We start from the raw sequence: 27,781 nt of genomic DNA on the forward strand, positions 1-27,781 counted from the left end.
TTTGACTCCGGCTGAACTTACCGAGTCACGGCACTGAACCCCGTTCCAAACCAAATAACGAACCGGTACTAGAACTCAAATCATGTCTTCACGGACAAAGAATTTTATTATTATTGTTATTATTTTATTACCCATTATTAAACATACAAAATGTTGTAAATGGACTACAAGAAAAAAAAATAACAACAAAATATCCAAAGAAAACTCAACTACAGAAAAATAAGATTAAGAACATTGCTACGACAAAAAAAAATTGATTCAATACTAATTAATACGTTGGTTCACTACAACCACCCCTGGAAAAAGACAATAAACAAACACGCATCCTTGATTTTTCTTCTGGCAAATAAATAACAAGTGTATGACGCGAGATTTTTCTAGAGTGTGTAGAATATAGTTATTGTTTTGTATATTTACTAATATGTTTTGTCGTTTCTTTTATATATTAACATATTTATTATGCTAATATATAAAAAAAGGCGTTTATAATTGCCTTTTATGATTGAAGACATATATGTCTTCATGGACAAATGATTTCACGTCTAACGTGCTAACCACTCGTCTAGGACGGTCACTTGTCCTACCCCACAACATTTCAGGTATTAAAATCGTCATAAATAAATACCTCTTTTACCTTTTGATCAATCAGTTGACATGTCAGGCTTTTATCTCCATTGAGATTTTTGACTTTCATAAGGAGAGAATCTCGTTCTCGTGATGAGTCAGCCAAACGCTTCTCCAAAGTCTCAATTTGTGACTCTAATTTTAGAGCTCCATGTTCCCTCTGAGCATATTTGACAACAATTGCTTCTTTTTCTTTTGTTGCTGCAGCCAGGTGTCGCTGCAACTAAAATGAATCCTAAAATTAGTTTAGTTGTTCCAAACAAAGGTCAAAAGGTGAAATTTAAAATGTATACAACAAAATAGACGAAGGGTAAAAACAGGGCCGCTTCCATAATTTTCGATTCGGGCAAACATTTTGAGGGGTGGGGAGTTCAACTCCCAACCCCCCTGGATACGGCTTTGGGGTAATACCATAGGAGCGGTTAGCATAGATACAGAGCAAATTGGAAACATCCTAAGTTACAATACTAGCATCAAAATAGATAAATTCAGTTCCTCTTGTTGCTAGTAAGATAAGATAAGATATTTATATCAGAAAATGGCTATCACAAGCCCAGAAGGGCCGAATTCGCATTTCGGGGTCATATGATAAAAATAGACATAAATAGCACAACAACTAAAAAACTGGCTAAACAATGCCAAAAACAATAATATCAGGAAGGCAAAGCCATTCATTAGTCTAACAAAAAGTGTCAAATGTAAGAAAGTTAAAGAGGCACAAATTAAAAAAAAAAAAAAAATTGAGATAAAAATAATGTTAAAAAGGTTTAAAAGAGATTATATAAAAAGGGGAGGGAACGGAAGAGCCAAACGGACACCAGCATGGGTATCACCAGTAAAAAAAAAAAAAAAAAAAAAAAAAAAAAAAAAAAAAAAAAACTAGCGGGTTATTTTTCCAGTAATGAAGAGTAAAAAGTTTTTTTAATACCTGGTGGTTAAGAAACGGATGAGGGAAAAGATATGGACGGGTTCAGAAACAGTACGTGGCAGGCGGTGTCTGGATGGCGAATGTCTTTTGGAGAAAATGTTTTCCGTGCGAGGGTTTATTATTGCATCTTTTGCAAAACGGAGGCAAAGCGTTCCTCTCCTGTGCTCAAGAGTTTCCAGCTTGGCCTTTTTTTAGAAGGGGTGAATATGATACCAAAGTTTCTTTAAAAATTATTCTTAGGGCTCTTTTTTGAATATATTCAATTTTATCTGATTCATCACGGGAGATACCAGGATGCCAAACTAGACAAGCATATTCAAGATGCGGGCGGACAAAGGAAGTATAAATCCTTAAAGAATAGGATGGGGGGATGTTAAATTTATTCAAGAGCTTAAGGAGAGACATGGACGCATTAGCTCTACGGACAATATCTTTAACGTGAATATCTAACTTTAAAATAGAAGAATTTGTGAACCACAAGTAATTTAAACGAGGACACAGAAATATCTGGGGGTATAGGGTCAAGGAAGGCGGGAATAGATTTCAAGAAATTTATCGTAATTACATTTTATTTAGTGGAATTTACTTTCATATTTAGGTTCTTAGCTTCATCCGAAATGTGGGATAGAATTTCAAGGGGGTCACTTTTAATATTCCTGTGACATACTTCGAGGATCGTCAAGTCATCCACGTATTTCCACCTATGGGGGTAGTAAGATTAGTATATACAGAAAAAAAGTTGCAGGTTCCATTTTGTAACTTTTTTCATGTTCAAGACGCCTGTTTTGCTGCACATAGAAATTAATGTAATAGCTTAGTACTAAACCAGCATTACCTATGTCGTTTACAACAAGATGATAAATGACAGCGGAATTTCCTGAAATATAATTTCCACGTCTATTGTTCCTAGCTAAGAAAATTTTAAGCTGCAACTGCTCCATGACTACAGTCACTTCTTATGCCTTTTCAGGTGAAACTATTTTTATGGAGACCCGTACAAGGGGGGGGGGGATACAATGACTTAATATGTATCATAATCTTAACAAAATATCATAAAGCTTCATTTTGTGGAGCTTTCTCTTTTCGTCCCACCCTTCGGCAAGGCGACAAGAGTTAGGAACACAGCTCACTCTGCAGGTATATTTTCCTGAATACCAATGTCATTCTACAGGAAATGATATCTAAAAACCAACAAAGAGAAAAATCTCAATTAAAAAAAAAAAAAAAAAAACAACAAACGAGACTGCGGCCAGTGAAGAGAAAAGAAAATACAAATGCGAAACAACGCGGATATTTCGCCTGTATCACAAACAAGGCGTCTTTAGCACGAAAGACAGAAGAAGAACAAGATAAAAAAAAAGAAAAAAAAAAGTTAAAACTATAAAACCAATAAAACCACTACCAAAACAAAAAATATACAATTGGCGCAAACTGATCTTCGCAGGAAAAATATACTTATAGAATTACTTTTATGAGCATACTCGGACAACCGCGGAAAAATAAAAAAAAATAGAAATTGCTATAACTATTAAGTTTGGAAGTAATCTTTTTATTTGATATTATTGAACCAATTCCTTTAGGTCTGTCAGCTAAAACAGTCTCCTGGTGATTATTTATTATCTTATGTCACTTATTGACTGTTGATTCACTCTTTAGAAGATTACCATAAATTCAATATTTAAACTACCTGTGTCCCTATTTATTGACAGGTTAGCAAACATATGTTTTTTAATTTCAATGGCTTCTCTTACCCATTGTGTATTTCCTTTATTATTTCAGTTTGCAAAAGCCTCATCAAATATTATAAAGTGATCTGGTTGAAACCAAATATGTTCTGCTAAAGCTGAAACAAAAGTTTCTGGAGGCTTGCTTAATTGTAGGGTTTTTTCTATTGAATTTGGGTGTTCAATAAACCTTTCAACAAAGTGTTGGTGAGTCCCACCAATACAGAACTTCCCACAAGAACACAGAATTTTATACACCCCAGTTACTAAATTTCCCCTGGTAAAATCCTTACCAGAACTAAAGAAACTTTAGCCTTTGCCTCAACGATTGGAAACATGTATCAAATACCAAATTTACGCAAAACCCGTGAAAGTTTCTCACCCAAACCAGGTACATATGGTAATGAAATAAAACTTTTTTATACATCTAAATCTAAAGACTGAGAAACCCCATTAACCCTACTATCATGTTTAACACGTCTATTTTCAATTATTTTGTCAATGCACTTAATTGGGTAATTATTACAAAACAAAATATCCCTCAAGTATAACAATTCCAAAGAGAAAAATCTCAATGAAAAAAAAAAAAAAAAAAAACAACAACAAACGAGACTGCGGCCAGTGGAGAGAAAAGAAAAGACAAATGCAAAACAACACGGATATTTCGCCTGTATCACAAACAAGGCGTCTTCATGATGATATCTTCTGATCATCTGCAGGACAATAAATTCAGAAAATGTATGAAATCTGGTGATAAAACTAAGTAAAAACTAATGAAAAACTATACATTTGCTATGTGTCCTGAATGTCTACAGCGCCTAGAATTACAAGGGACAAAGGCGACAGGCCTGATCCAAACTACTAGTGCTTAAAGTAGCTGACGAAAGAGATGGAAACAGAAGACATATTCCAAATAGTTTTGCATAATTAAGTGGAGGGGTACTGGAAGACTGTTTTGGGGAGAGGAGAAGTGAAAGAATTAAATTTCTGATATGGGAGGAAAATTAATTTCGAACGAAAACTAGGGGTTGTTTCTAAGAGGATCTACTAATTAAATAGTACAGTGGAGATCCAAGGGGTAGGAATGGGACCAGCCACCCCTTTCCCCTTGACATGGGTGCCATTTTCACTTCAATCAATATAAATCTGTCGAAGAAAAAAATATACTCGTCCAAATTCTAGCCGTAATTTTCTTTATACACAAATATTACTTTACTTAGAGTATTTTTCAGAAAATGTATATTTCAATCTAAGAAAGCCATTCCAAGGTTTACAAACCGTAACATTATGCTTGTTCTACACACAGATATCTAGATAGTTCTATTATCTGTGAAGTAGTTCTTCTCGACTATGAGGAACAAATATAACATCTAAAAAAAACATAAAAACTTCTTGAAAGTCTAAGTTTTAAGCCGTTATTAAAAGTGACTAAACCTCACTCTAAAATACAACAAATCAAAAGTAAATTTAAACCCACAGTTTATATTAATTACTATTATATATACTGTGTTTAAACCTGACAATCTTTTTCACTGATACGAGATTTCACTGTCACTGGTCACTGATACGAGAGTTCTTTTTCACTTATTGGGTTAGATAAAGGTCAGATCATATCTATTATCCATATATCTGTATATCTATATTATCTATATTAACTACATATCTATATTATCTCATATCTATACAGAGCAAGTCGAGCTTCAATCTTCTTTTTCAGGAGGAGACTCCTATAGCCACTGTGCTGCAGCACCTGCTACTATTCATGGGCTTTATGATATATATATATATATATATATATATATATATATATATATATATATATATATATATATATATATATATATATATATATTATATATATATATATATATATATATATATATATATATATATATATATATATATATATATATTTATTTATTTATTAACAAATGGGTCACAAAAAAACATACAAATCTCCATATAATGCTAACAAAAAAAAAACTGCATTTAATACTGGCAATATCAAAATAGGTCCAGACGCATATTAGCGTGTTTGGGACGACCCAAAAAAAAGAACACTTCAACTACTTATACACTAATACACTTCCTCCGAGGAATAAAACTCTCTGAATCCTCCTCCTCTTCCCCACCCCTACTAAACAATTAATGAACATTCTAAAGATAATATATTTTTTTTACTAATATTACTAATAACTGATCTCAGGAAAAGCTAAGGACATTAAGGTGAAACTATCATGGAATCCGAAGGTGGATCAGGGTTGATCCCCCATAGTAACATATGGGTTCATGGCCTATAGTAACAAAAAATTTAAAAACAGCAAGTGATACTGACTAGCGAAAAAAATATTTATTTCTAATCTTTTCAGGAATGATAACTATTATATCGATTAGTCTTGGTAGTAAAATGTTATTTCGAAAACAAAATTATGGAAATATAAAAAAAAAATAGCCCGAAAGCCCCCGAAAATAGCGTCAGATTGAAAAAACGTATACCACTGGAATTCCCCTAGTCGAAAACCCTATACAAGAAACTTACAGTCCCCTGCCTTGAACAACAAGGAAAATCACTTTTTTGCATGAGTAGCACTGACGTGTCCTCTTTTTTTCCTTTTTTTTTTCCTCCACTGCTAGCATGGCACCGAACCACCGTAGAGACCTTTTTCAGGGCTCATTTTAAAGTAAATTGCTATAATCTACGTGCTTCGCATGCAGCAAAACATGATTTTTAACATATAATACAATTTTTTTTATAAAAAAAAAACATCTTATTACAAGATGCTGTAAAATATGTAACTCTTGACAAGAGATGGTATACCACATATATCTTTTGAAAATTACAATCCTGGGGTATGATGTCATATTTGAGTGATTCCGCTGTCCGGCTCCCTTTGGTTAGTTCTTTACTAGATTCCAACAAAGAAAAAGCCGAGGGCATTCTCTGTGTGAGATATATAATTCAAAAAATACGTTCAAATATTGAACTTATAGAACATCAATGATCTAAAACAAAAAAAAAAATATCATCTTTGCAATGAGTTTTGAATTGTCAATGCGGAAATATGTAACAAAACAATTACAGACGCTGAGACCTTAGTAGTCATAATCCCATTACTTACTGACTAACAAAAGAGGTCGTGCCATGGCACGACCTCGTGCCATGGCACAAATTGATCTTTTGTGCCAGGAAACATCAAATCACAGAGAATGGAAAATCTAAGATAACTAATCGATTCCTCATGGTCTACAATCTGTTTTGTAAAATCATGGTCTAAAACTATTTTTAAAATTTGTTGCAAATTTTTGTTCAAAATGTAGATACTATGCCAGAATTTTGAGTCTTAAGGAGAAAAACTGAAAAAAGTTTTACAAATATTCATTTTATTAAACAATATTAATAACAAATAATATCAAATGAAAACGAACAGAAATTAATTTAAAATAATTTTTCCACAAAAGAAATTTTTCAAAAAAAGTTAAAGCGATATTAACAATATTACATGAACAATATTAAATAAAAAACCCGAGAAAACAAGTAAAATAATAGTTCTAGCGTAAAATGAATACGAATTACTTTCAATATTGATTTGGGTAATTATCGCCCAATATCAGTCTTGCCAGTTATTTCTCGTCTTATTGAAAAATGTTTTAGTAATCGGTTGACCCATTTTTTAGAGAAGTTTAATTTATTGAATAATAATCAGTTCGGTTTTAGAAAAGATAGGAAGACAGAGGATCCATTGATATTTTTGACTAGTATAATTAACATAGCTTTAGATGAAGAATTAAAGGTTGGTGCAGTGTTTCTAGACCTACAGAAGGCTTTTGATACAGTTGACCATGGCCTACTCCTGGAAAAATGCGAGGTCTATGGGATCCGAGGTAAAGCTCTCGATCTTATACAGAGTTACCATAGTAACCGGTGCCAGTTTGTAGAGATGACTTGTTTACAATCAGGACCCGCCCAAAGGCTAGTGGTGTCCCGCAGGGGTCAGTTCTTGGTCCGATTCTTTTTTATTGTATATTAATCATATGCCTAATTGTATCCCAAGTTGTTGTTTTAATGTTAGTGATATGGCCAAAAATCCCAGGAATGAGACGGTATCATTATTTGCTGATGACACAGTTGTTGTTAGTACTGCGAAGACAGAAGAATTACTTCAGACATCGATGAAAGATGCTATTGAAAGGTTATATTCCTGGTTGAGGGTAAATAGGTTATAGATTAATCTGGGTAAGACTAATTTTGTTATTTTTTCCCGTTCACCAGATTTTTATCCATGGATTCAGGATATGGTAACACAATACGGAGCTTTAAAGCGGGTGTGTTCTTATAAGTACCTGGGGGTTTATATTGATGATGTTTTATCATTCAAGCGCCATGTACATTATGTTTGTAAAACTGTGTCTCGCAACCTGGGTATAATGAGAAAACTTCAGCATTTTTTTCCTCCTTTTCTTATGCACCTTCTTTATTATTCCCTTATACATCCATATATATTGTATTGTAGTAACGTTTGGCTTGGAACATTCCCTTCTATTGTTCGGCAAATACGAGTTCTACAAAATAAAGCTGTTCGGCTGTTAGATGGCCTACAACCCCGGGATTCGGTACGAAACGCATATGAGCGTGTAAAGATACTGCCGGCTTCCGGATTACGGAGTTGTATACACTTCTATTCATTTTTAGGATTCAAAAGGGTATAAACCTCCCGTGTTTTGATAGCTTAGTAAACCTGAGATCTTCTGTCCATAATTATTATACTAGGTCATCTGCAGAGATTAATATTCCGCTGGTTGTTTCGGCCCGATCGATGTTTCCTTTGATTCACAGGGAGATCAGAAGTTGGAACCATCTTGATTAAAATAAAAAAATATAGGTGATATTTCTTCGTTTAAGATAGTAATTAAAGGGATACTTTTTAGTAAGTATGTATTCTAGTTTTTTTTTTTTTTTTTTTTTTTTTTTTTTTTTTTTTTTTTTTAATAATGTTATCGGTAAATTTTTATGGCTCCTGGGGGTGATGATTATGAATATGATAGTAAATTTAATGAAAATGTTAAGGTGTAAGGTTTGTGGTGCTGTTTGGGGACTGTGATATAGAAGTAGAAAGGGGGGTTCTACTCCGGTACGAACCACGTGGTTTATGGTTTTCTCACTGAGAATGAAAAAACAGAATTTTTCTCACTTGAAAAACCAGGAATTTTCTCACTTTTATGGATGTTTCTTGGACGGTTATGTGTGTTGGTCAATTTATTTGATGTTTTTCATGGTTGTCAACATCAAATTATGGATGTTTTATGGTTTTTGTCAGTGAGAATGAAAAAACAGGAACTTTCTCACATTTATGTCTGTTTTCATGGATGGTTATGTGTGTTGGTCGATTTATTTCATGTTTTTCATGGATGGTTATGGATGATTTATGTCTGTTCGTTGTCAGTAAGAATGGACATGCTCGACGCGAATGTTATGAGATTGTTAGGCGAACCTAACCTGAGAACTTGATTTACATAATCGGCGGGGAAATTATTGATTCACGAAGGGGGAATTAAGAAACATTAGGGTTTATTTAATATTTAGGCAAACCTAACCTGAGAACTTGATTTACATAATCGCTAGGGGAAATTATTGATTCACGAAGGGGGAATTAAGAAACATTATGGTTTCTTTGATCTTTAGGCGAACCTAACCTGAGAACTTGATTTACATAATCGGCCGGGGAATTATTGATTCACGAAAGGGGAGTTGAGGTCGACAGCACAATTTATGGATGTTAACAGTAATTCATGTCTGTTTTATGGTTTTTGTCAGTGAGAATGGAAAAACAGGAACTTTCTCACATTTATGGATGTCAACAGCAATTTATGTTCCTGTTTTATGGTTTTTGTCAGTGAGAATGAAAAAACAGGAAGTTTGTCACATTTATGGATGTCAACAGCAATTTATGTCTAGGCCTCATGAGCTCGTGACAGGACCACGTGGCTTATGGTTTTTGTCAGTGAGAATGAAAAAACAGGAACTTTCTCACATTTATGGATGTCAACAGCAATTTATGTCTGTTTTATGTCTTTAGGCAAACCTAACCTGATAAATTGATTTACATAATCGGCAGGGGAATTATTGATTCACGAAGGGGAATTAAGAAACAAACATGGCTTCTTTGATCTGTAGGCTAACCTAACCTGAGAACTTGATTTACATAATCGGCGGGGAAATTATTGATTCACGAAGGGGGAATTAAGAAACATTATGGTTTCTTTGATCTTTAGGCTAACCTAACCTGAGAAATTGATTTATATAATCGCTAGGGGAATGTATTGATTCACGAAGGGGGAATTAAGAAACATTATGGCTTTCTTTAATCTTAGGTCTGAGGGATAAACGTTCTTTAGGTCAGAGAGAAAAATTAATATTCTATTTTTAAATAGGGCTTCATTGATCTTTACTGTCAGGAATTAAAAATGACATCACTTGTTATCTTGGAATTATGCGGGAGTCTAAAGAGATAGAAATTCTATTTTTAAATACGGCTTCACTGAGCTTAAAGTCGGAGAGATAAATTGATATTCTAAGGAAACCTTAATAGTGTAGCTAGGAAATTTATGAGATGAAGAGATTAACGTAGGAAAGGGTTTCCTAGAAATTTCAAATGCGTCAACGCAGAGATGCCAAAAACAAAAGGAATACGCTGAAGTTACGCTTAGGGATTATTTGGGCGAAACCGTTTTAGGGAATTATTTCGGCGTAAAAGTTAGAGACATTTTAAAAGATGATCTTAGAAAAGGTTTTAGAAGACGTTTTGAGTGTGGTCGTCATAATACACAAGTTCCATTTGCACAGTGTTGTGAGGTCCCCTACCACAACCCCAAAGAGTCCTCATACCCCACCCCAACCCCGAAGGGTCCTCATACCCCACCCCAACCCCAAGGGAAGCCCCCCGGTCCTCAAAGGTTCCCCGGGCTCCCACCCAGCCCCCCAGACCCCCAAGGGTCCCCCCAGGCCCCCCATTGGCCCCCAAAGCCCCCCTCCCTCTCCCTCCCTCCCTCCCTCTCCTCCCCCTCCTAAACTTCCCCTCCCCCTCCCCTCCTCCCCCTTCCCTCCTCCACCTCCCCTCCCCTTTCCCCTTTTTTGTGTGTGTGTAAGTTTTGTGTAAGTTTTTATGTGTTTTTAAGTTTTTGTGTGTGTGTTAGTTTTTGTGTGTGAATGTAAGCTTTTGTGTGTGTGTATGTAATTTTATGTGTGTGTTTAAGTTTTTTTTTTGTGTTTTTTTTTTTTTTTTCTCGTGCTGAATTTTTTTTGTATGTTTTATTTTTTGTGTGTGTGTTATTTTTTTATTGTTTTTAAGTTTTTTTTTGTTTTTGTTATTTTTTGTTTGTGTGTGTAAGTTTCTGTGTATGTGTAAGTTTTTTGTGTGTATGTAATTTTTTTGTGTGTGTAAGTTTTTTGTGAGTGTGTAAGTTTTTTTTGTGTGTTAGTTTTTGTGTGTGTGTAATTTTTTGTTTGTGTGTGTAATTTTGTGTGTGTTTGTAAGTTTTTTTTTGTGTGTGTTATTTTTTTTGTGTAAGTTTTTTTTGTGTGGTGTTTAGTTTTTGTGTGTGTGTGTAAGTTTTTTGTGTGTGTTTAAGTTTTTTTTTGTGTGTGTGTGTATGTTTTTTTTTTTGTTTAAGTTTTTGTGTATGTGTGAATTTTTAAGTGTGTTTTAACTTATTTTTTTTTTTAAGTTTTTGTGTGTGTGTGTGATTTTTTTTTTGTGTGTTTGTTTTTGTTAGTTTTATTGTTTGTGCATTTTTTTATGTGTTTTTATTTTTTTGTGTGTGTGTAATTTTTTACTTGTTTTTTAGTTTTTTTTTGTTTATTAGTTTTTGTGTGTGTTTGTTAGTTTGTTTGTGTGTGTAAATTTTTGTGTGTGTGTGTAAGTTTTTTTGTGTGTTTAATTTTTTGTGTGTGTAGGTTTTTTTGTTTGTGTAAGTTTCTGTGTGTGTGTGTAAGTTTTTTTGTGTGTTAGTTTTTGTGTGTGTGTGTGTGTGCTATTATTTGTTTTTATTTAATTTTATTTGTGTGTAATTTTTTTTGTGTGTGTAAGTTTTTTTGTGTGTTTTTTAGTTTTTTTGTGTTTGTGTTATTTTTGTGTGTGTGTGTGTAAGTTTTTGTGTGTGTGTGTAAGTTTTTGTGTGTGTGTAAGTTTTTGTGTGTGTGTTAGTTTTTTTGTGTGTGTGTGTAAGTTTTTTTTGTTTTTGTTTAATTTTTTGTGTGTGTTTAAGTTTTTTTTATGTGTGTAAGTTTTTTTGTGTGTGTGTTAGTTTTTGTGTGTGTGTGTAAGTTTTTTTTTTTTGTGTGTTTGTGTAAGTTTTTTTGTGTGTGTGTGTGAGTTTTTGTGAGTGTGTAAGTTTTTATGTGTTTTTTTTTGTTTGTGTGTGTGTGTAAGTTTTTTTGTGTGTATGTGTAAGTTTTTGTGTGTTTGTGTGTAAGATTTTGTGTGTGTGTTTAAGTTTATGTGTGTGTGTAAGTTTTTATGTGTGTGTAAGCTTTTGTGTGCGTGTAAGTTTTTTTTTTGTGTGTAAGTTTTTGTGTGTGTTTTAGTTTTTTTGTGTGTGTAAGTTTTTTTGTGTGTGTAAGTTTTTTTCTTTGTGTAAGTTTTTGTGTGTGTGTGTATTTTTTTTTGTGTGCGTGTAAGTTTTTTGTTTGTGTGTGTTTGTTTTTGTGTGTGTGTAAGTTTTTGTGTGTGTAAGTTTTTGTGTGTGTGTGTAAGTTTTTGTGTGTGTGTAAGTTTTTTTTTTTGTGTAAGTTTTTGTGTACTTTTAAGTTTTTGTGTGTGTGTAAGTTTTTTTGTGTGTTTATGTTTTTGTTTGTTTGTTTGTTTTTGTGTGTGTGTTTTATTTTTTGTGTGTGTGTAAGTTTTTTTTGTGTGTGCACATATCAATTCTATTTTACTAAAATAATATAAAATTTTCGTGTGTGTTTGTGTTTGTAATAATTTTTTGTGTGTGTTTAAGTTTTTGTGTGTGTAAGTTTTTGTGTGTGTGTAAGTTTTTTTTTTGTGTGTAAGTTTTTTTTTTTGTTTTTTTTTTTTGTGTGTTTTTAATTTTTTTTTTTGTTTTTTTTTTTTTTTTTTTTGTAATTTTTTTTTTGTGTGTAATTTTTTTTGTGTGTGTGTGTAAGTTTTTGTGTGTGTGTAAGTTTTTGTGTGTGTATGTAATTGTTTGTGTGTGTGTGTTAGTTTTTATGTGTGTGTGTAAGTTTTTGTGTGTGTGTTTGTGTTTTTGTGTGTGTGGAAGTTTTTGTGTGTGTGTAAGTTTTTATGTATGTGTAAGTTTTTGTGTGTGTGTAAGTTTTTATGTGTTTCTCAGTTTTTGTGTGTGTGTAAGTTTTTGTGTGTGTGTGAAAGTGTGTTTGTGTGTTTGTAAGTTTTTGTGTGTTTGTGTAAATTTTTGTGCGTGTGTGTAAGTTTTTGTGTGTGTGTAAGTTTTTGTGTGTGTGTCAGTTTGTGTGTGAGTGTAAGTTTTTGTGTGTGTGTCAATTTTTGTGTGTGTGTAAGTTTTTTTGTGTGTGTAAGTTTGTGTGTGTGTGTGTAAGTTTTTTTATGTGTGTGAGTTTTTGTATGTGTGCCCATATCAATTCTATTTTCCTAAATAATATGAAATTTTCCACTTCAATTCAGATTTTTCTCAAAGAGATGAAAAAATTTAAAATACTGTTCTAAATTTTTCATAGAAGATAGAAAAGTTCAAGTTCTCTTCTGAATTTTACCAAAGAACATAATTCAATTCTAATTTCTCCAGAGAAAATAAAAAGCTTTCACTTTAGTTTCAAGTTCACCAAGACACTAAAAATTTAAAGTTCACTTCTAAACTTTTCCGTATAAGATAGGAAAAGTTATTCAATGATCGCGATTATTTTCCATGAAGATAAAAAGTTTCACTTTCATTCTAAATTTTCTTAAATTCAATTCCGACCTTTCTCAAAGAGATGAAAAAATTTAAAGTTCTGTTCCAAATATTTTCCCGGAAGAAGAAAAGTTCAATTTCGATTCTGAATTTTCTCAATGAAAATGAAATAAATTATTGATCAATTCTATTTCCCCAAAATAATATAAAAAGTTTCCACTTCAGTTCAGATTTTACTCAAAGAGATGAAAAAATTAAAAATGCTCTTCCAAATCTTTCATAGAAGATAGAAAAGTTCAAGTTCTCTTCTGAATTTTACCAGAGAACAATTCAATTCTAATTTCTCCAGAGAAAATAAAAAGCTTCCACAGATTTTTTTCTATAAAGATAAAAAGTTTCACTTTAATTCTAAATTCTCTTAAATTCAATTCCGAATTTTCTCAAAAGAGATGAAAAAATTAAAAGTTCTGTTAAAAACATTTTCCCGGATGAAGAAAATTTCACCTTCGATTTTGAATTTTCTCAATGAAAAGGAAATAAGGTATTGATCAATTCTATTTTTCGAAATAATATAAAAAGTTTCCACTTCAGTTAAGATTGTTCTTAAAGATATAAACAAATTTGAAATACTGTCCCAAATTTTTCGCAGAAGATAGAAAAGTTCAAGCTCTCTTTTGAATTTTACCAAAGAATACAATTCAATTCTAATTTCACCAGAGAAAATAAAAAGCTTCCACTTCAGTTTTAAGTTCACCATGACGTTAAAAATTTAAAGTTCAATTCTAAATTTTTCCGTAGAAGATAGGAAAAGTTATACCATGATTGTGATTATTTTCTATGAAGATAAAAAGTTTCTTTTTAATTCTAAATTTTCTTAAATTCAGTTCCGACCTTTTTCAAAGAGATGAAAAAATTTAAAGTTCTGTTCCAAATATTGTCCCGGAAGAAGAAAAGTTCAATTTCGATTCTGAATTTTTTTAATGAAAATGAAATAAGTTATTGATCAATTCTATTTTCTAAAATAATATAAAAATTTTCCACTTCAGTTCAGATTTTTCTCAAAGAGATGAAAAATTTAAAATACTTCCAAATTTTTCATAGAAGATAGAAAAGTTCAAGTTCTCTTCTGAATTTTACCAAAGAACACAATTCAATTCTAATTTCTCCAGAGAAAATAAAAAGCGTCCACTCCAGTTTTAATTTTACTAAGACATAAAAAATATAAAGTTCTGTTCTAAATTTGTTCGTAGAAGATAGGAAAAGTTATACTAAGATTGTAATTATTTTCTATGAAGATAAAAAGTTTCACTTTAATTCTAAATTTTCTTAAATTCAGTTCTGACTTTTCACATAGAGATGAAAAAAATTTAAACTTCTTTTCCAAATTTTTCATAGAAGATTGGAAAAGTTATACTTTGATCGTGAATATTCAAGTTCTCTTCTGAATTTTACGAAAGAACACAATTCAATTCTAATTTCTCCAAAGAAAATAAAAAGCTACCACTTCAGTTTTAAGTTCACCATGACATAAAAAATTTAAAGTTCAGTTCTAAATTTTTACATAGAAGATAGGAAAAGTTATACTATGATTATGATTATTTCCTATGAAGATTAAAAGTTTCACTTCAATTTTAAATTTTCTCAAAGAAGTGAAGAAAAGTTCAACTTCGATTCTGAATCTTCTCAATGAAAATGAAACAAGTTATTGATCATTTCTATTTCCCAAAATAATATAAAAATTTTCCACTTCAGTTCAGATTTTTCTCAAACAGATGTAAAATTTTTAAATACTGTTCCAAATTTTCCATAGAAGATAGAAAAGTTCAAGTTCTCTTCTGAATTTTACCAAAGAACACAATTCAATTCTAATTTCTCCAAAGAAAATAAAAAGCTACCACTTCAGTTTTAAGTTCACCATGACATAAAAAATTTAAAGTTCAGTTCTAAATTTTTACATAGAAGATAGGAAAAGTTATACTATGATTGTGATTATTTTCCATGAAGATAAAAAGTTTCACTTTAATTCTAAATTTTCTTAAATTCAATTCCGACCTTTCTCAAAGAGATGAAAAAATTTAAAGTTCTGTTCCAAATATTTTCCCGGAAAAGAAAAGTTGAACTTCGATTCTGAATTTTCTCAATGAAAATAAAATAAGTTATTGATCAATTCTATTTTCCTAAAATAATGTAAAATTCTCCACTTCAATTCAGATTTTTATCAAAGGGATGACAAAATTTAAAATATTGCTCCAAATTTTTCATAGAAGATAGAAAAAGTTATATTTTGATGGTGAATATTCTTCATGAAGATATGGAGTTCCACTTTAATTCTAAGTTTTCTTGAAGAAGTGCAAAATGTACATGTTCTTTTCTGAATTTTCTTAGAGAGGAGAAAAAAAGTTAGCTCAATTCTGAAATTTACCAATGAAAATGAAAAAGCTTCCATTTCACTTCATAATTTCTCAAAGACATAAAAATTTAAAGTTCAATTATAAATTTTTCCATAGAAGATATGAATGGCTATACTATGATTGTGATTATTTACCATGAAGATAAGAAGTTTCACTCTATTTCTAATTTTTCTTAAATTCAGTTCATTCATCTAACCACAAAAAACAATAGGTTAGGTTAGGTTAGGTATAAATAAATATTAATAAATAATAAGAAACATTTCTCCATGTTTAAGTTAGGCTAGGTTAGGTTAACTTATCATGAGCGCTCATGATAAGCTAACCTAACCTAACTTAAACATGGTAAAAAGATTAAATTAGGTTAGGCTAGATTAAGTTAGGTTAAGTTAGGTTAGGTTAGCCTACGTACGCGCGCGTACGTAGGCTAACCTAACCTAACTTAACCTAACCTAACTTAATCTAGCCTAAACTAACCTAATTTAATATTTTTACCATGTTTAAGTTAGGTTATGTTAGCTTATCTCTACTATTAATTCCTGGTTGTTAATTCCAAGGATAACAACCTATGAAAGCCAACATGAATAAGAGAGCCAAATAAATAAAAACAACCAATGAGAACATACTCCTTTGAATTAGCTCTACACAAGTAATTGCTCAGGAATTCCAAGGATAACAACCTATGAAAGCCAACATGAATAAGAGAGTCAAATAAATAAAACAAACCAATCAGAACATACTCCTTTGAATTAGATCTACGCAAGTACTAGCTCGGGAATTTCAAAAATAACAGCCTATTGGAGCAAACATAAATAAGAGAGTCAAATAATTAAAAACAACCAATAAAAACTTAGTCGTTTGAATTAGATCTAAAAAATTACTTGATAATGAATTACTAGGATCACACCCTATTAGAGCCAACATGAATAAGAGAGACAAATAAATTAAAATATCCAATGAGAACATACTCCTGTGAATTAGCTCTACACAAGTACTTGCTAAGGAATTTCAAGGATAACAGCCTTTGAGAGCCAACATGAATAATAGAGCAAAATAAATAAACCAAACAACTGAGATCATACTAGTATTTCGGAGTTAAAAGAATGTAATTTAGCGTGTCGTTAGTGGAGATAGGAACCGCTCGGCAACCCTACCGCCTATATTCAAATAAATAAAACATAAACCTAAAAACGAATTTGTGATAATAATATAAACACGCGACCTAGCTCGAGTCGTCAGCGTATCCCAACCTATGAAAGCCAACAGGACTAAGAGAGCAAAATAAATAAAACCAAACAAAGATAACATAATTGTTGGAATTAAATCAAAACAAGTACTTGCTCTTAAATTCCAAGGATAACAACCTATGACAGCCGACATGACTAAGATAGTCAAATTATAACAAACACAAACAGACAACCTAAACATGGGAATTAGCTCTACACAAGTAATTGCTCGGGAATTTCAAGGATAACAGCCTATTGTAGCCAACATGAATAAGAGAGAAAAATAAAAAAAAAAATACAATTAGAAAATACTCCTTTGAATTAGCTCTACACAAGTACTTGCTAAGGAATTTCAAGGATAAAATCCTTAGAGTCAACATAAATAAAATAGAGTCAAATAAATAAAAACAACCAATGAGAACATACTCCTTTGAATTAGCTCTACACAAGTACTTGCTCGGGAATTTCAAGGATAACAGCCTATTGGAGCCAACATGAATAAGAGAGTCAAATAAATAAAAACAACCAATGAGAACATACTCCTTTGAATTAGCTCTACGCAAGTACTTGCTCGGGAATTTCAAGGATAACAGCCTATTGGAGCCAACATGAATAAGAGAGTCAAATAAATAAAAACAACCAATAAGAACTTATTCGTTTGAATTAGCTCTACACGAGTACTTGCTAATGAATTAAAAGGATAACAACCTATGAAAGGCAACATGAAAAAAAGAGCCAAATAAATAAAAACATGCAATGAGAACATACTCCTTTGAATTAGCTCTACACAAGTAAGAGCTAGGGAATGACAATGATAACCGCCTTTTTGAGACAACATGACTAATATATCCAAATAATTAAAAACAACCCTTGAGTACATACTCCTTTAAATTATCTCAAAAAAACAACGAACACGGGACTTTCAATAAAAACAGCCTATAGGAGACAAAGTCAATAAGAGACCCAAATAAATATAAACAACCAATAAGAACGTATTCGTTTGAATTAGCTCTACACAAGTAATTGCTCAGGAATTCCAAGGATAACAACCTATTGAAAGCCAACATGAATAAGAGAGCCAAATAAATAAAAACAACCAATGAGAACATACTCCTTTGAATTAGCTCTACACAAGTAATTGCTAGGGAATGTCAATGATAACAGCCATTGGGAGACAACATGAATAAGAGACCCAAATACAGAAAACCAACCAATGAGAACATAATCCTTTGACCTATCTCACCGAAAGTACCTTCTAGGCACTTACAAAAATAACATCCTATATGAGCCAAAATGAATAAGAGATTCAAATAAATTAAACCAACATATCAAAACTTACTCGTTTGAATTATATCTACACAAGTAATAGCTAAGGAATTCCAAGGATAACAACCTATGAGAGCCAACATGAATAAGAGAGTCAAATAAATAAAAACAACCAATGAGAACATACTCCTTTGAATTAGCTCTACAAAAGGACTTGCTAGGGAAGTACAATGATACCAGCCTTTTGTAGCCAACGTTAATAAGAGAGCAATCTACCTACACCATAGCCCTAAGTCCCTTATACATTGTATTATATATAAGAATGTAACTGAACGGGACTATCAAGGATAACGTCCTCGTTCCACCCCAAGGACGACGAGAGTCCAAAATCAATACAAAAAAACTGAGAACATACTCCTTTGAATTAGCTCTACGCAAGTAATTGCTCGGGACTTTCAAGGATAACATCCTCTTGTAGCCAAAATGAATAAGAGAGTCAAATAAATAAAACCAACCACTAAGAACGTAGTCGTTTGAATTAGCTCTACACGAGTAATTGCTAAGGAAGTCCAAGGATAACAACCTATGAAAGCCAACATGACTAAGAGAGCCAAATAAATAAAAACATGCAATCAGAACATACTCATTTGAATTAGATCTACACAAGTACTTGCTAAGGAATTTCAAGGATAACAGCCTATTGGAAGCCAACATGAATAAGATAGAAAAATAAATATAAACAACAATTTATTACATACTAATTTGACCTAGATCTAAACAAGGACGTGCTAGTGAATTTCAGGAAGAACATCCAATTTGAGACCACAGGACGAAGAGAGCCAAATAACTGACATCAAAAACTGTGAAACTAATCCTTAGACCAATATCTAAGAAAGAACTTGATCGGGACTTACAAGGATAACATCATATTGGAGCCAACATGAATAAGAGAGACAAATAAATAAAAACAACCAATTAGAACTGATTCCTTTGAATGATCACTACACAAGTACTTTCTCGGGAATTACAAGTATACCAGCAAATTTGAGCCAACCTGAATAAGAGAGTCAAATAAATAAAATAAACAACAGATAACCAACTACTTTGAATTATCTATACACAATTACTTTCTAATTACTTTCATTGATACCAGCCTATAGGAGCCAACATGACAAAGAGAGTCAAATCATTAAAAAAAACCAAAGAGAACATACTCCTTTGAATTAGCTCATCGCAAGTACTTTCTCGGGAATTACAAGGATAACAGCCTATTGCATCCAACATATATAAGAGAGTCAAATAAATAAAACCACCCAATCAGAACGTATTCGTTTGAATTAGCTCTACACGAGTAATTGCTAAGGAATTCCAAGGATAACAATCTATGATATGCAACATTAGAAAAAGAGTCAAATAAATAAAAAAATCCAATTAGAACATAATCCTTTGAATTAGATCAACACAAGTAATTGCTCAGGAAGTACAAGGATAAAAGCCTTTGAAAGCCAAAATGAATAAGAGAGACAAATAAATAAAAACGAGCAATGAGACCATACTACTTTGAATTAGCTCTACACAAGGACTTGCTCGGGAATATCAAGTATAACAGCCTATTGCAGCCAACATAAATAAGAGACTCAAATAAATAAAAACAACCAATAAGAACGTACTCCTTTGAATTAGATCAACACAAGTAATTGCTCAGGAATTTCAAGGATAACACCCTTTGAAAGCCAACATTACTAACAGATCCAAATAAATAACAACAAGAACTGAGAAAATACTTCTTTGAATTATCTCTACGCAAGTACCTGCTTTTCAATTTCAAGGATAACAGCCTCGATGAGCAAACATAAATAAGAGAGTCAAATAAATAAAACCAACCAATAAGAACTTCTTCGGTTGAATTAGCTCTACATAAGTAATTGCTCGGGAATTACAAGGATAACAGCCTATGAAAGGCAACATGAGAAAGAGAGACAAATAAATAAAAAAAACCAATTAGAACATACTCCTTTGAATTAGATATACACAAGTAAGTGCTCAGGAATTCCAAGGATAACAACCTATGAAAGCCAACATGAATAAGAGATACAAATAAATAAAAACAACCAATGAGAACATACTCCTTTGAATAAGCTCTAAACAATTAAGTTTTATGAACGTCTTAGGATAACACCCTATGAAATCCAACTTGAATAAAAGAGCCAAATAAATACACGCGAACAATTAGACTAAAATCATTTGACAAAGATATAAACCCGTACTAGATCGGGACTTTCAAGGATAAAATCCTATTGGAGCCAACATAAATAAGAGACTCAAATAAATAAAAACATCCAATAAGAACGTAGTCGTTTGTATTAGCTCTACACTAGTAATTGCTAATGAATTTCGAGGATAACAACCTATGAAAGGCAACATGAATAAAAGATCCAAATAAATAAAAAAATCCATTTAGAACATACTCATTTGAATGATATCAACACACGTAATTTCTCAGGAATTCCAAGGATAACAACCCAAGAGAGACAAAAAGAATAAGAGAGACAAATAAATAAAAACGAGCAATGAGAACATATTCCTTTGACTTAGTTCTACACAATTACTAGCTCGGTAATTTCAAGTATAACAGCCTATTTGAGCCAACATGAATAAGAGAGTCAAATAAATAAAACCAACCAATGAGAACATACTCCTTTGAATTAGCTCTACACAAGTAATTGCTCAGGAATTCCAAGGATAACAACCTATGAAAGCCAACATGAATAAGAGAGTCAAATAAATAAAAACAACCAATGAGAATATACTCCTTTGAATTAGCTCTACACAAGTACTTGCTCGGGAATTACAAGTATAACATCATATTTGAGCCAACATTAATAAGAGATTCAAATAAATAAAAAAATCCAATAAGACCTTACTCTTTTGAATTAGATCTAGACAAGTAATTGCTCAGGAATTCCGAGGATAACAACCTATGAAAGGCAACTTGAAAAAGAGAGACAAATAAATAAAAAAATCCAATTAGAACATAATCCTTTGAATTAGATCTACACAAGTAATTGCTCGGGAATTACAATTATAAAACCCTATGAAAGACAAAATGAATAAGAGATACAAATAAATAAAAACATACAATGAGAACATACTTGTTTGAATTAGCTCTAAACAAGTAATTGCTCAGGAATTATAAGGATAAAACCCTATGACAGCCAACATAAATAATAGAGACAAATAAATACAAAAAACAAATGAGAACATAATCCTTTGAATTACCTCTACACAATTAATTGCTCGGGAATGTCAAGGATAACATCCCATTGGAGCCAACATGAATAATAGAGTCAAATAAAAAAAACAAACCAATCTGAACGTATTCGGTTGACTTAGCTCTACACGAGTAATTGATCAGGAATTCCAAGGATAACAACCTATGAAAGCCAACATGAATAAGAGAGCCAAATAAATAAAAACAACCAATGAGAACATACTCCTTTGAATTAGCTCTACACAAGTAATTGCTCAGGAATTCCAAGGATAACAACCTATGAAAGCCAACATGAATAAGAGAGCCAAATAAATAAAAACAACCAATGAGAACGTATTCCTTTGAATTAGCTCTACACAAGTACTTGCTCGGGAATTTCAAGGATAACAGCCCATTGGAGCCAACATGAATAAGAGAGTCAAATAAATAAAACCAACCAATAAGAACGTATTCGTTTGAATTAGCTCTACACAAGTAATTGCTCAGGAATTTCAAGGATAACAGCCTATTGGAGCCAACATGAATAAGAGAGTCAAATAAATAAAACCAACCAATAAGAACGTATTCGTTTGAATTAGCTCTACACAAGTAATTGCTCAGGAATTCCAAGGATAACAACCTATGAAAGCCAACATGAATAAGAGAGACAAATAAATAAAAAAAACCAATGAGAACATACTCGTTTGAATTAGCTCAACACAAGTAATTGCTCAGGAATTCCAACGATAAAAAACTATTAAAGACAAAATGAAGAAGAGAGTAAAATAAAGAAAAACAACCAATGAGAACATACTCCTTTGAATTAGATCTACACAAGTACTTGCTCCGGAATTTCAAGGAGAACAGCCTATTGAAGCCAAACTGAATAAGAGAGTCATAGAAATAAACACAACAAATGAGATCATACTCCTTTGAAATAGCTCTACACAAGTATGTTCTCTTGAAGTCCAAGTATCAAACCACCGGAAAGAAACACGGAATAATATACCAAAATACAAACCAACAACACATGAGAACCTTATTCTGTGAATTATATAAACACCAGGAATTGCTCGGGACTTTCAAGTATAACAGCCTATTGGAACCAACCTGAATAAGAGACTCAAATAAATCAAAACAACCAATGAGAACATACTTCTTGGAATTAGATCTACACAAGTAATTGCTCAGGAATTCCAAGGATAAAAACCTATGAAAGCCAACATGAATAAGAGAGCCATATAAATCAAAAGGACAAATTATAAATTACTACATTTATTTAGCTCAACACAAGGACTTGCTCTGCACTGTCAAGAAAAACATCCTATTGCAAACCAATTGACTAAGAGACACAAATAAATAAAAACAACCAATGAGAACATACTCCTTGGAATTAGATCAACACTACTAAGATCTCAATTATTAAAATTAGAAAAACATAAGAAAGACAAAATGTATTTTAGAGCAATTTTACTACCAAAAAGAAATTAACTCATACTTCAATGTATAGGTTCACAAATAGGAATTTATAGGGACTTTAGAGATGCCAAGAAACTTTCGAAACCCAGGACTCATAGACTCACTACCATACTACAAAAAAATGTGAAAATACTCCTTGGAATTAGATCTACACAAGTAATTGCTCAGGAAGTACAAGTATAAAACCCTATGAAAGCCAACATGAATAATAGAGACATATAAATCAAACCAACCAATGATAACAGATTCGTTTGATTTAGATCTAAACAAGGACTTTCTATTGAATTAAAAGAATAACAGACAAGATGAGACCCCAGAACTACGAGACACAAAAAAAAAAAATCTAAAAAAGAGACCATACTCCTGTAAATTAGATCTAAAAAACTACTTGCTCGGGAATTTCAAGGATACCATCCTATTGGAGCCCACCTGAATAAGACATTAAAATATATAAAAACAACCAATGAGAACATACTCCTTAGAATTAGCTCTACACCAGTACTAGCTAGAGAATTTAAAGGATAACAGCCTACTTTAGACAACCTAAATAATATAGCCAAATACATAAAACAAACCCATAATAACATACTCCTTTGAATTAGCTCTACACAAGTACTTGCTCTGGAATTGCAAGAATAACATCCTATTGGAGCCAACATGAATAAGAGAGACAAATAAATAAAAACAACCAATGAGAACATACTACTTTGAATTAGCTCTACACAAGTAATTGCTCGGGAATTTCAAGGATAACAGCCTATTGGAGCCAACATGAATAAGAGAGTCAAATAAATAAAAAAAACCAATAAGAACTTACTCGTTTGAATTAGCTCTAAAGAAGTAATTGCTCAGGAAGTCCAAGGAGAACAGACTATTAACGCCAACATGAATAAGAGAGCAAAATAAATAAAAACAACCAATGATAACAGACTCGTTGGACTTAGATCAACACCCTTACTATCTCAGGAATTCAGCCTATTGAATTCCTAGTATAACAACATATGAAACCCGACCGTAATAAGAGGTTCATAGACATACTAACAACCACTCAGACCATAATTATTTTACTAAGACCACCTCACTGCATTGGTAGGGACTTTCAAGTATAACAGCCTATGAGAGCCAACATGAATAAGAGAGACAAATAAATAAAAACAACCAATGAGAACCTAATCCTTTGAATTAACTCTACACAAGTAATAGCTCGAGAATTACAAGGATAACAACCTATGAAAGCCAACAAGAATAAGAGAGTCAAATAAATAAAAACAACCAATGAGAACATACTCCTTTGAATTAGCTCTACACAAGTACTTGCTCGGGAATTTCAAGGATAACAGCCTATTGGAGCCAACATGAATAAGAGAGTCAAATAAATAAAACCAACCAATAAGAACGTATTCGTTTGAATTAGCTCTACACAAGTAATTGCTCAGGAATTCCAAGGATAACAACCTATGAAAGCCAACATGAAAAAGAGAGACAAATAAATAAAAACATGCAATGAGAACATAATCCTATGAATTAGCTCTACACAAGTAATTGCTCAGGAATTCCAAGGATAACAACCTATGAAAGCCAACATGAATAAGAGATCCAAATAAATAAAAACAACCAATGAGAACATACTCCTTTGAATTAACTCTACACAAGTAATTGCTCAGGAATTCTAAGGATAACAACCTATGAAAGCCAACATGAATAAGAGAGTCAAATAAATAAAAACAACCAATGAGAACATACTCCTTTGAATTAGCTCTACACAAGTACTTGCTCGGGAATTTCAAGGATAACAGCCTATTGGAGCCAACATGAATAAGAGAGTCAAATAAATAAAAACAACCAATAAGAACTTAGTCGTTTGAATTAGATCTACACAAGTAATTGCTCAGGAATTCCAAGGATAACAACCTATGAAAGGAAACATGAATAAAAGAGACAAATAAATAAAAACATGCAATGAGAACATACTCCTTTGAATTAGATCTACACAAGTAATTGCTCAGGAATTCAAAGGATAACAATCTATGAAAGCCAACAAGAATAAGAGAGTCAAATAAATAAAAACAACCAATGAGAACATACTCCTTTGAATTAGCTCTACACAAGTACTTGCTCTGGAATATCAAGGATAACAGCCTATTGGGGACAACATGAATAAGAGAGTCAAATAAATAAATACAACCAATTAAAACGTATTATTGTGAATTCGATCTACACAATTAATTGCTAAGGAATTACAAGGATACCAACCTATGAAAGCTAACCGTAATAAGAGACACAAATAAATAAAAACAACCAATTATATCATACTTCTTGGAAATAGATCTACACAAGTAATTTCTCAGTAATTCCAAGGATAAAAGCCTTTTAGAGCCAACAAGACTAAGAGAGACAAATAAATAAAAACAAGCAATGAGACCATACTCCTTTGAATTATCTCTACACTAGTAATTGCTCGGGACTATCATGGATAACAGCCTATTGGAACCAACATGAATAAGAGAGTCAAATAAATAAAACCAACCAATAAAAACGTAGTCTTTTGAATTAGATCAACAAAAGTAAGTGCTCAGGAAGTCCAATTATAACAACCTAGGACAGCTAACCGTAATAAGAGATACAAATACATATAAAAACAAACTTAGAAAATAATACTTTTAATTAGATATACTCCATAAATTGCTATTTACTTACATGGATAACAGCATATTTTAAAAAAAATGACTAAGAGAGACAAATAAATAAAACAAACCACTGAGAACATACTACTTTATATTAGCTGTAAGCAAGTACTTGCTATGGACTTTATAGGATACCAGCCTATTTGAGCCAAGATAAATAAGAGATCCAAAGAAAAAAAAACAACATCTCAGAACTTAGTCTTTTGAATTAGATATACACGAGTATTTTCTCAGGAATTACAATGATAACATTCTATTATAGGCAACCTGAAAAAGAGAGCCAAATAAATAAAAAAAACCAATGAGAACATGCTCCTTTGAATTAACTCTACACAAGTACTTGCTCAGGAATTACAAGGATAACACCCTATGGAAGCCAACATGAAAAAGAGAGCCAAATAAATAAAAACGACAAATGAGAACAGACTACTTTTAATTAGCTCTACAAAAGGACTTGCTAGGTAATTTCAAGGATAACAGCCTATTTTAGCCAAACTTACTCAGAAAGTCAAATAAATAAAACCAACATATGAGAACATACTCCTTTGAAGTAGATATCAAACAGTACGTGCTAGCTACTTAATTTGATTACAGACTTGTTGGTAAAAAAGGACTTCGTGAGTATACGAAATCACCCATTGACCAAAGAACATACTTCAAAGTCCAATAAAAAAAAAAGATACATCTCGGCACTAAATAGACTACCAGAATCTTTGAAAACCCGTGACGCAGAGACTCCATTAAAAAACTCAAAAAACAAAGAACAAACTAATTTGAATAATATCTACACAAGTAATTGCTCAGCAATTTCAAGGATAACAGCCTATTGTAGCCCACATGAAAAAGAGAGACAAATAAATAAAAACAACCAATGAGAACATACTCCTTTGAATTAGCTCTACACAAGTACTTGCTCAGGAATTTCAAGGATAACAGCCTATTTTAGCCAAAATGAATAAGAGAGTCAAATAAATAAAGACAACCTATAAGAACTTAGTAGTTTGAATTATCTCAACACAAGTACTTGCTAAGGAAGTCCAAGGATAACAGTCCTTGAGAGGCAACAGGAATAAGAGAGACATATAAATACAAACATGCACTTAAATTAGACTCCTGTGAATTAGATCTACAAAAGTACCTGCTCGTCTATATCATGTATAACATCCTATTTCGACCAATATAAATCAGAGAGTCAAATAAAAAACAACCACCAATCCGAACGTAGTCGTTTGAATTAGATCAACACAAGTAAGTTCTCAGGAATTACAAGGATAACAATCTATGAAAGGCAAAATGAATAAGAGAGACAAATAAATAAAAAAATTCAATGAGACCATACTACTTTGAATTAGCTCTACACAAGTAATTGCTCGGGAATTTCAATGATAACAGCCTATTTGAGCCAACATTAATAAGAGATTCAAATAAATAACAACCACCAATAAAAACGTATTCGGTTGAATTAGCTCTACAGAAGTAATAGCTCAGGTAGTACAAGGATAACAACCCATGAGAGCCAACATGAATAAGAGAGCCAAATAAATAAAAACAACCAATGAGAACATACTCCTTTGAATTAGCTCAACACAAGTAATTGCTCAGGAATTACAAGGATAACATCCTATTAAAGCCAACATGAATAATAGAGCCAAATAAATAAAAACAAGCACTGAAAACATACTCCTTTGAATTAGCTCTACAAAAGTACCTGCTCTGCACTTACAAGGATAACATCCTATTGGAGCCAACATAAATAAGAGAGTCAAATAAAAAAAAACCAACCAATAAAAACGTATTCGTTTGATTTAGCTCAAGACGAGTAATTGCTCATTAATTACAAGGATAACAGTCCATGAAAGGCAAAATGAGAAAGAGAGACAATTAAATAAACAAATCCAATGAGAACATACTCCTTTGAATTAGATCTACACAAGTAATAGCTCGGGAATTACAAGGATAAAATCATATTACAGCCTAAATGAATAAGAGATACAAATAAATAAAAACAACATATGAGAACATACTCCTTTGATTAAGATCTAAACAATTAATTGTTCAGAAACTACAAGGATAACACCCTCTGAAAGACAACATGAATAAAAGAGACAAATAAATAAAAACAACCAATGAGAATATACTCCTTTGAATTAGCTCTACGCAAGTACTAGCTCGGGAATTTCAAGGATAACACCCTATTGGAGCCAACATGAATAAGAGATTCAAATAAATAAAACCAACCAATAAGAACGTATTCGTTTGAATTAGATCTACACAAGTAATTGCTCAGGAATTCCAAGGATAACAACC

At 32.1% G+C, this 27,781-nt stretch overlaps 1 protein-coding gene across 6 annotated transcripts in view; it reads right to left on the reverse strand.

Moving 5' to 3' along the window:
- Nucleotides 1-27,781, reverse strand: part of LOC148949182 (uncharacterized) — a 235,625-nt gene that overhangs the window by 134,264 nt on the left and 73,580 nt on the right. For all 6 annotated transcript variants that reach the window (XR_016142109.1, XM_089093222.1, XM_089093226.1 and 3 more), the window contains one exon: nt 635-847. Coding sequence is in view for 5 of the 6 variants with exons in the window: in XM_089093222.1 (XP_088949348.1) it covers nt 635-847 (213 nt within the window). In the remaining variant the exon portion in view is untranslated. The remainder of the gene's footprint in view (nt 1-634; nt 848-27,781) is intronic.

This window comes from Artemia sp. Qi Xiang Cuo, chromosome 8 (genome assembly GCF_049724085.1).
Source record: "Artemia sp. Qi Xiang Cuo chromosome 8, ASM4972408v1, whole genome shotgun sequence".
Lineage (NCBI taxonomy): Eukaryota > Metazoa > Arthropoda > Branchiopoda > Anostraca > Artemiidae > Artemia > Artemia sp. Qi Xiang Cuo.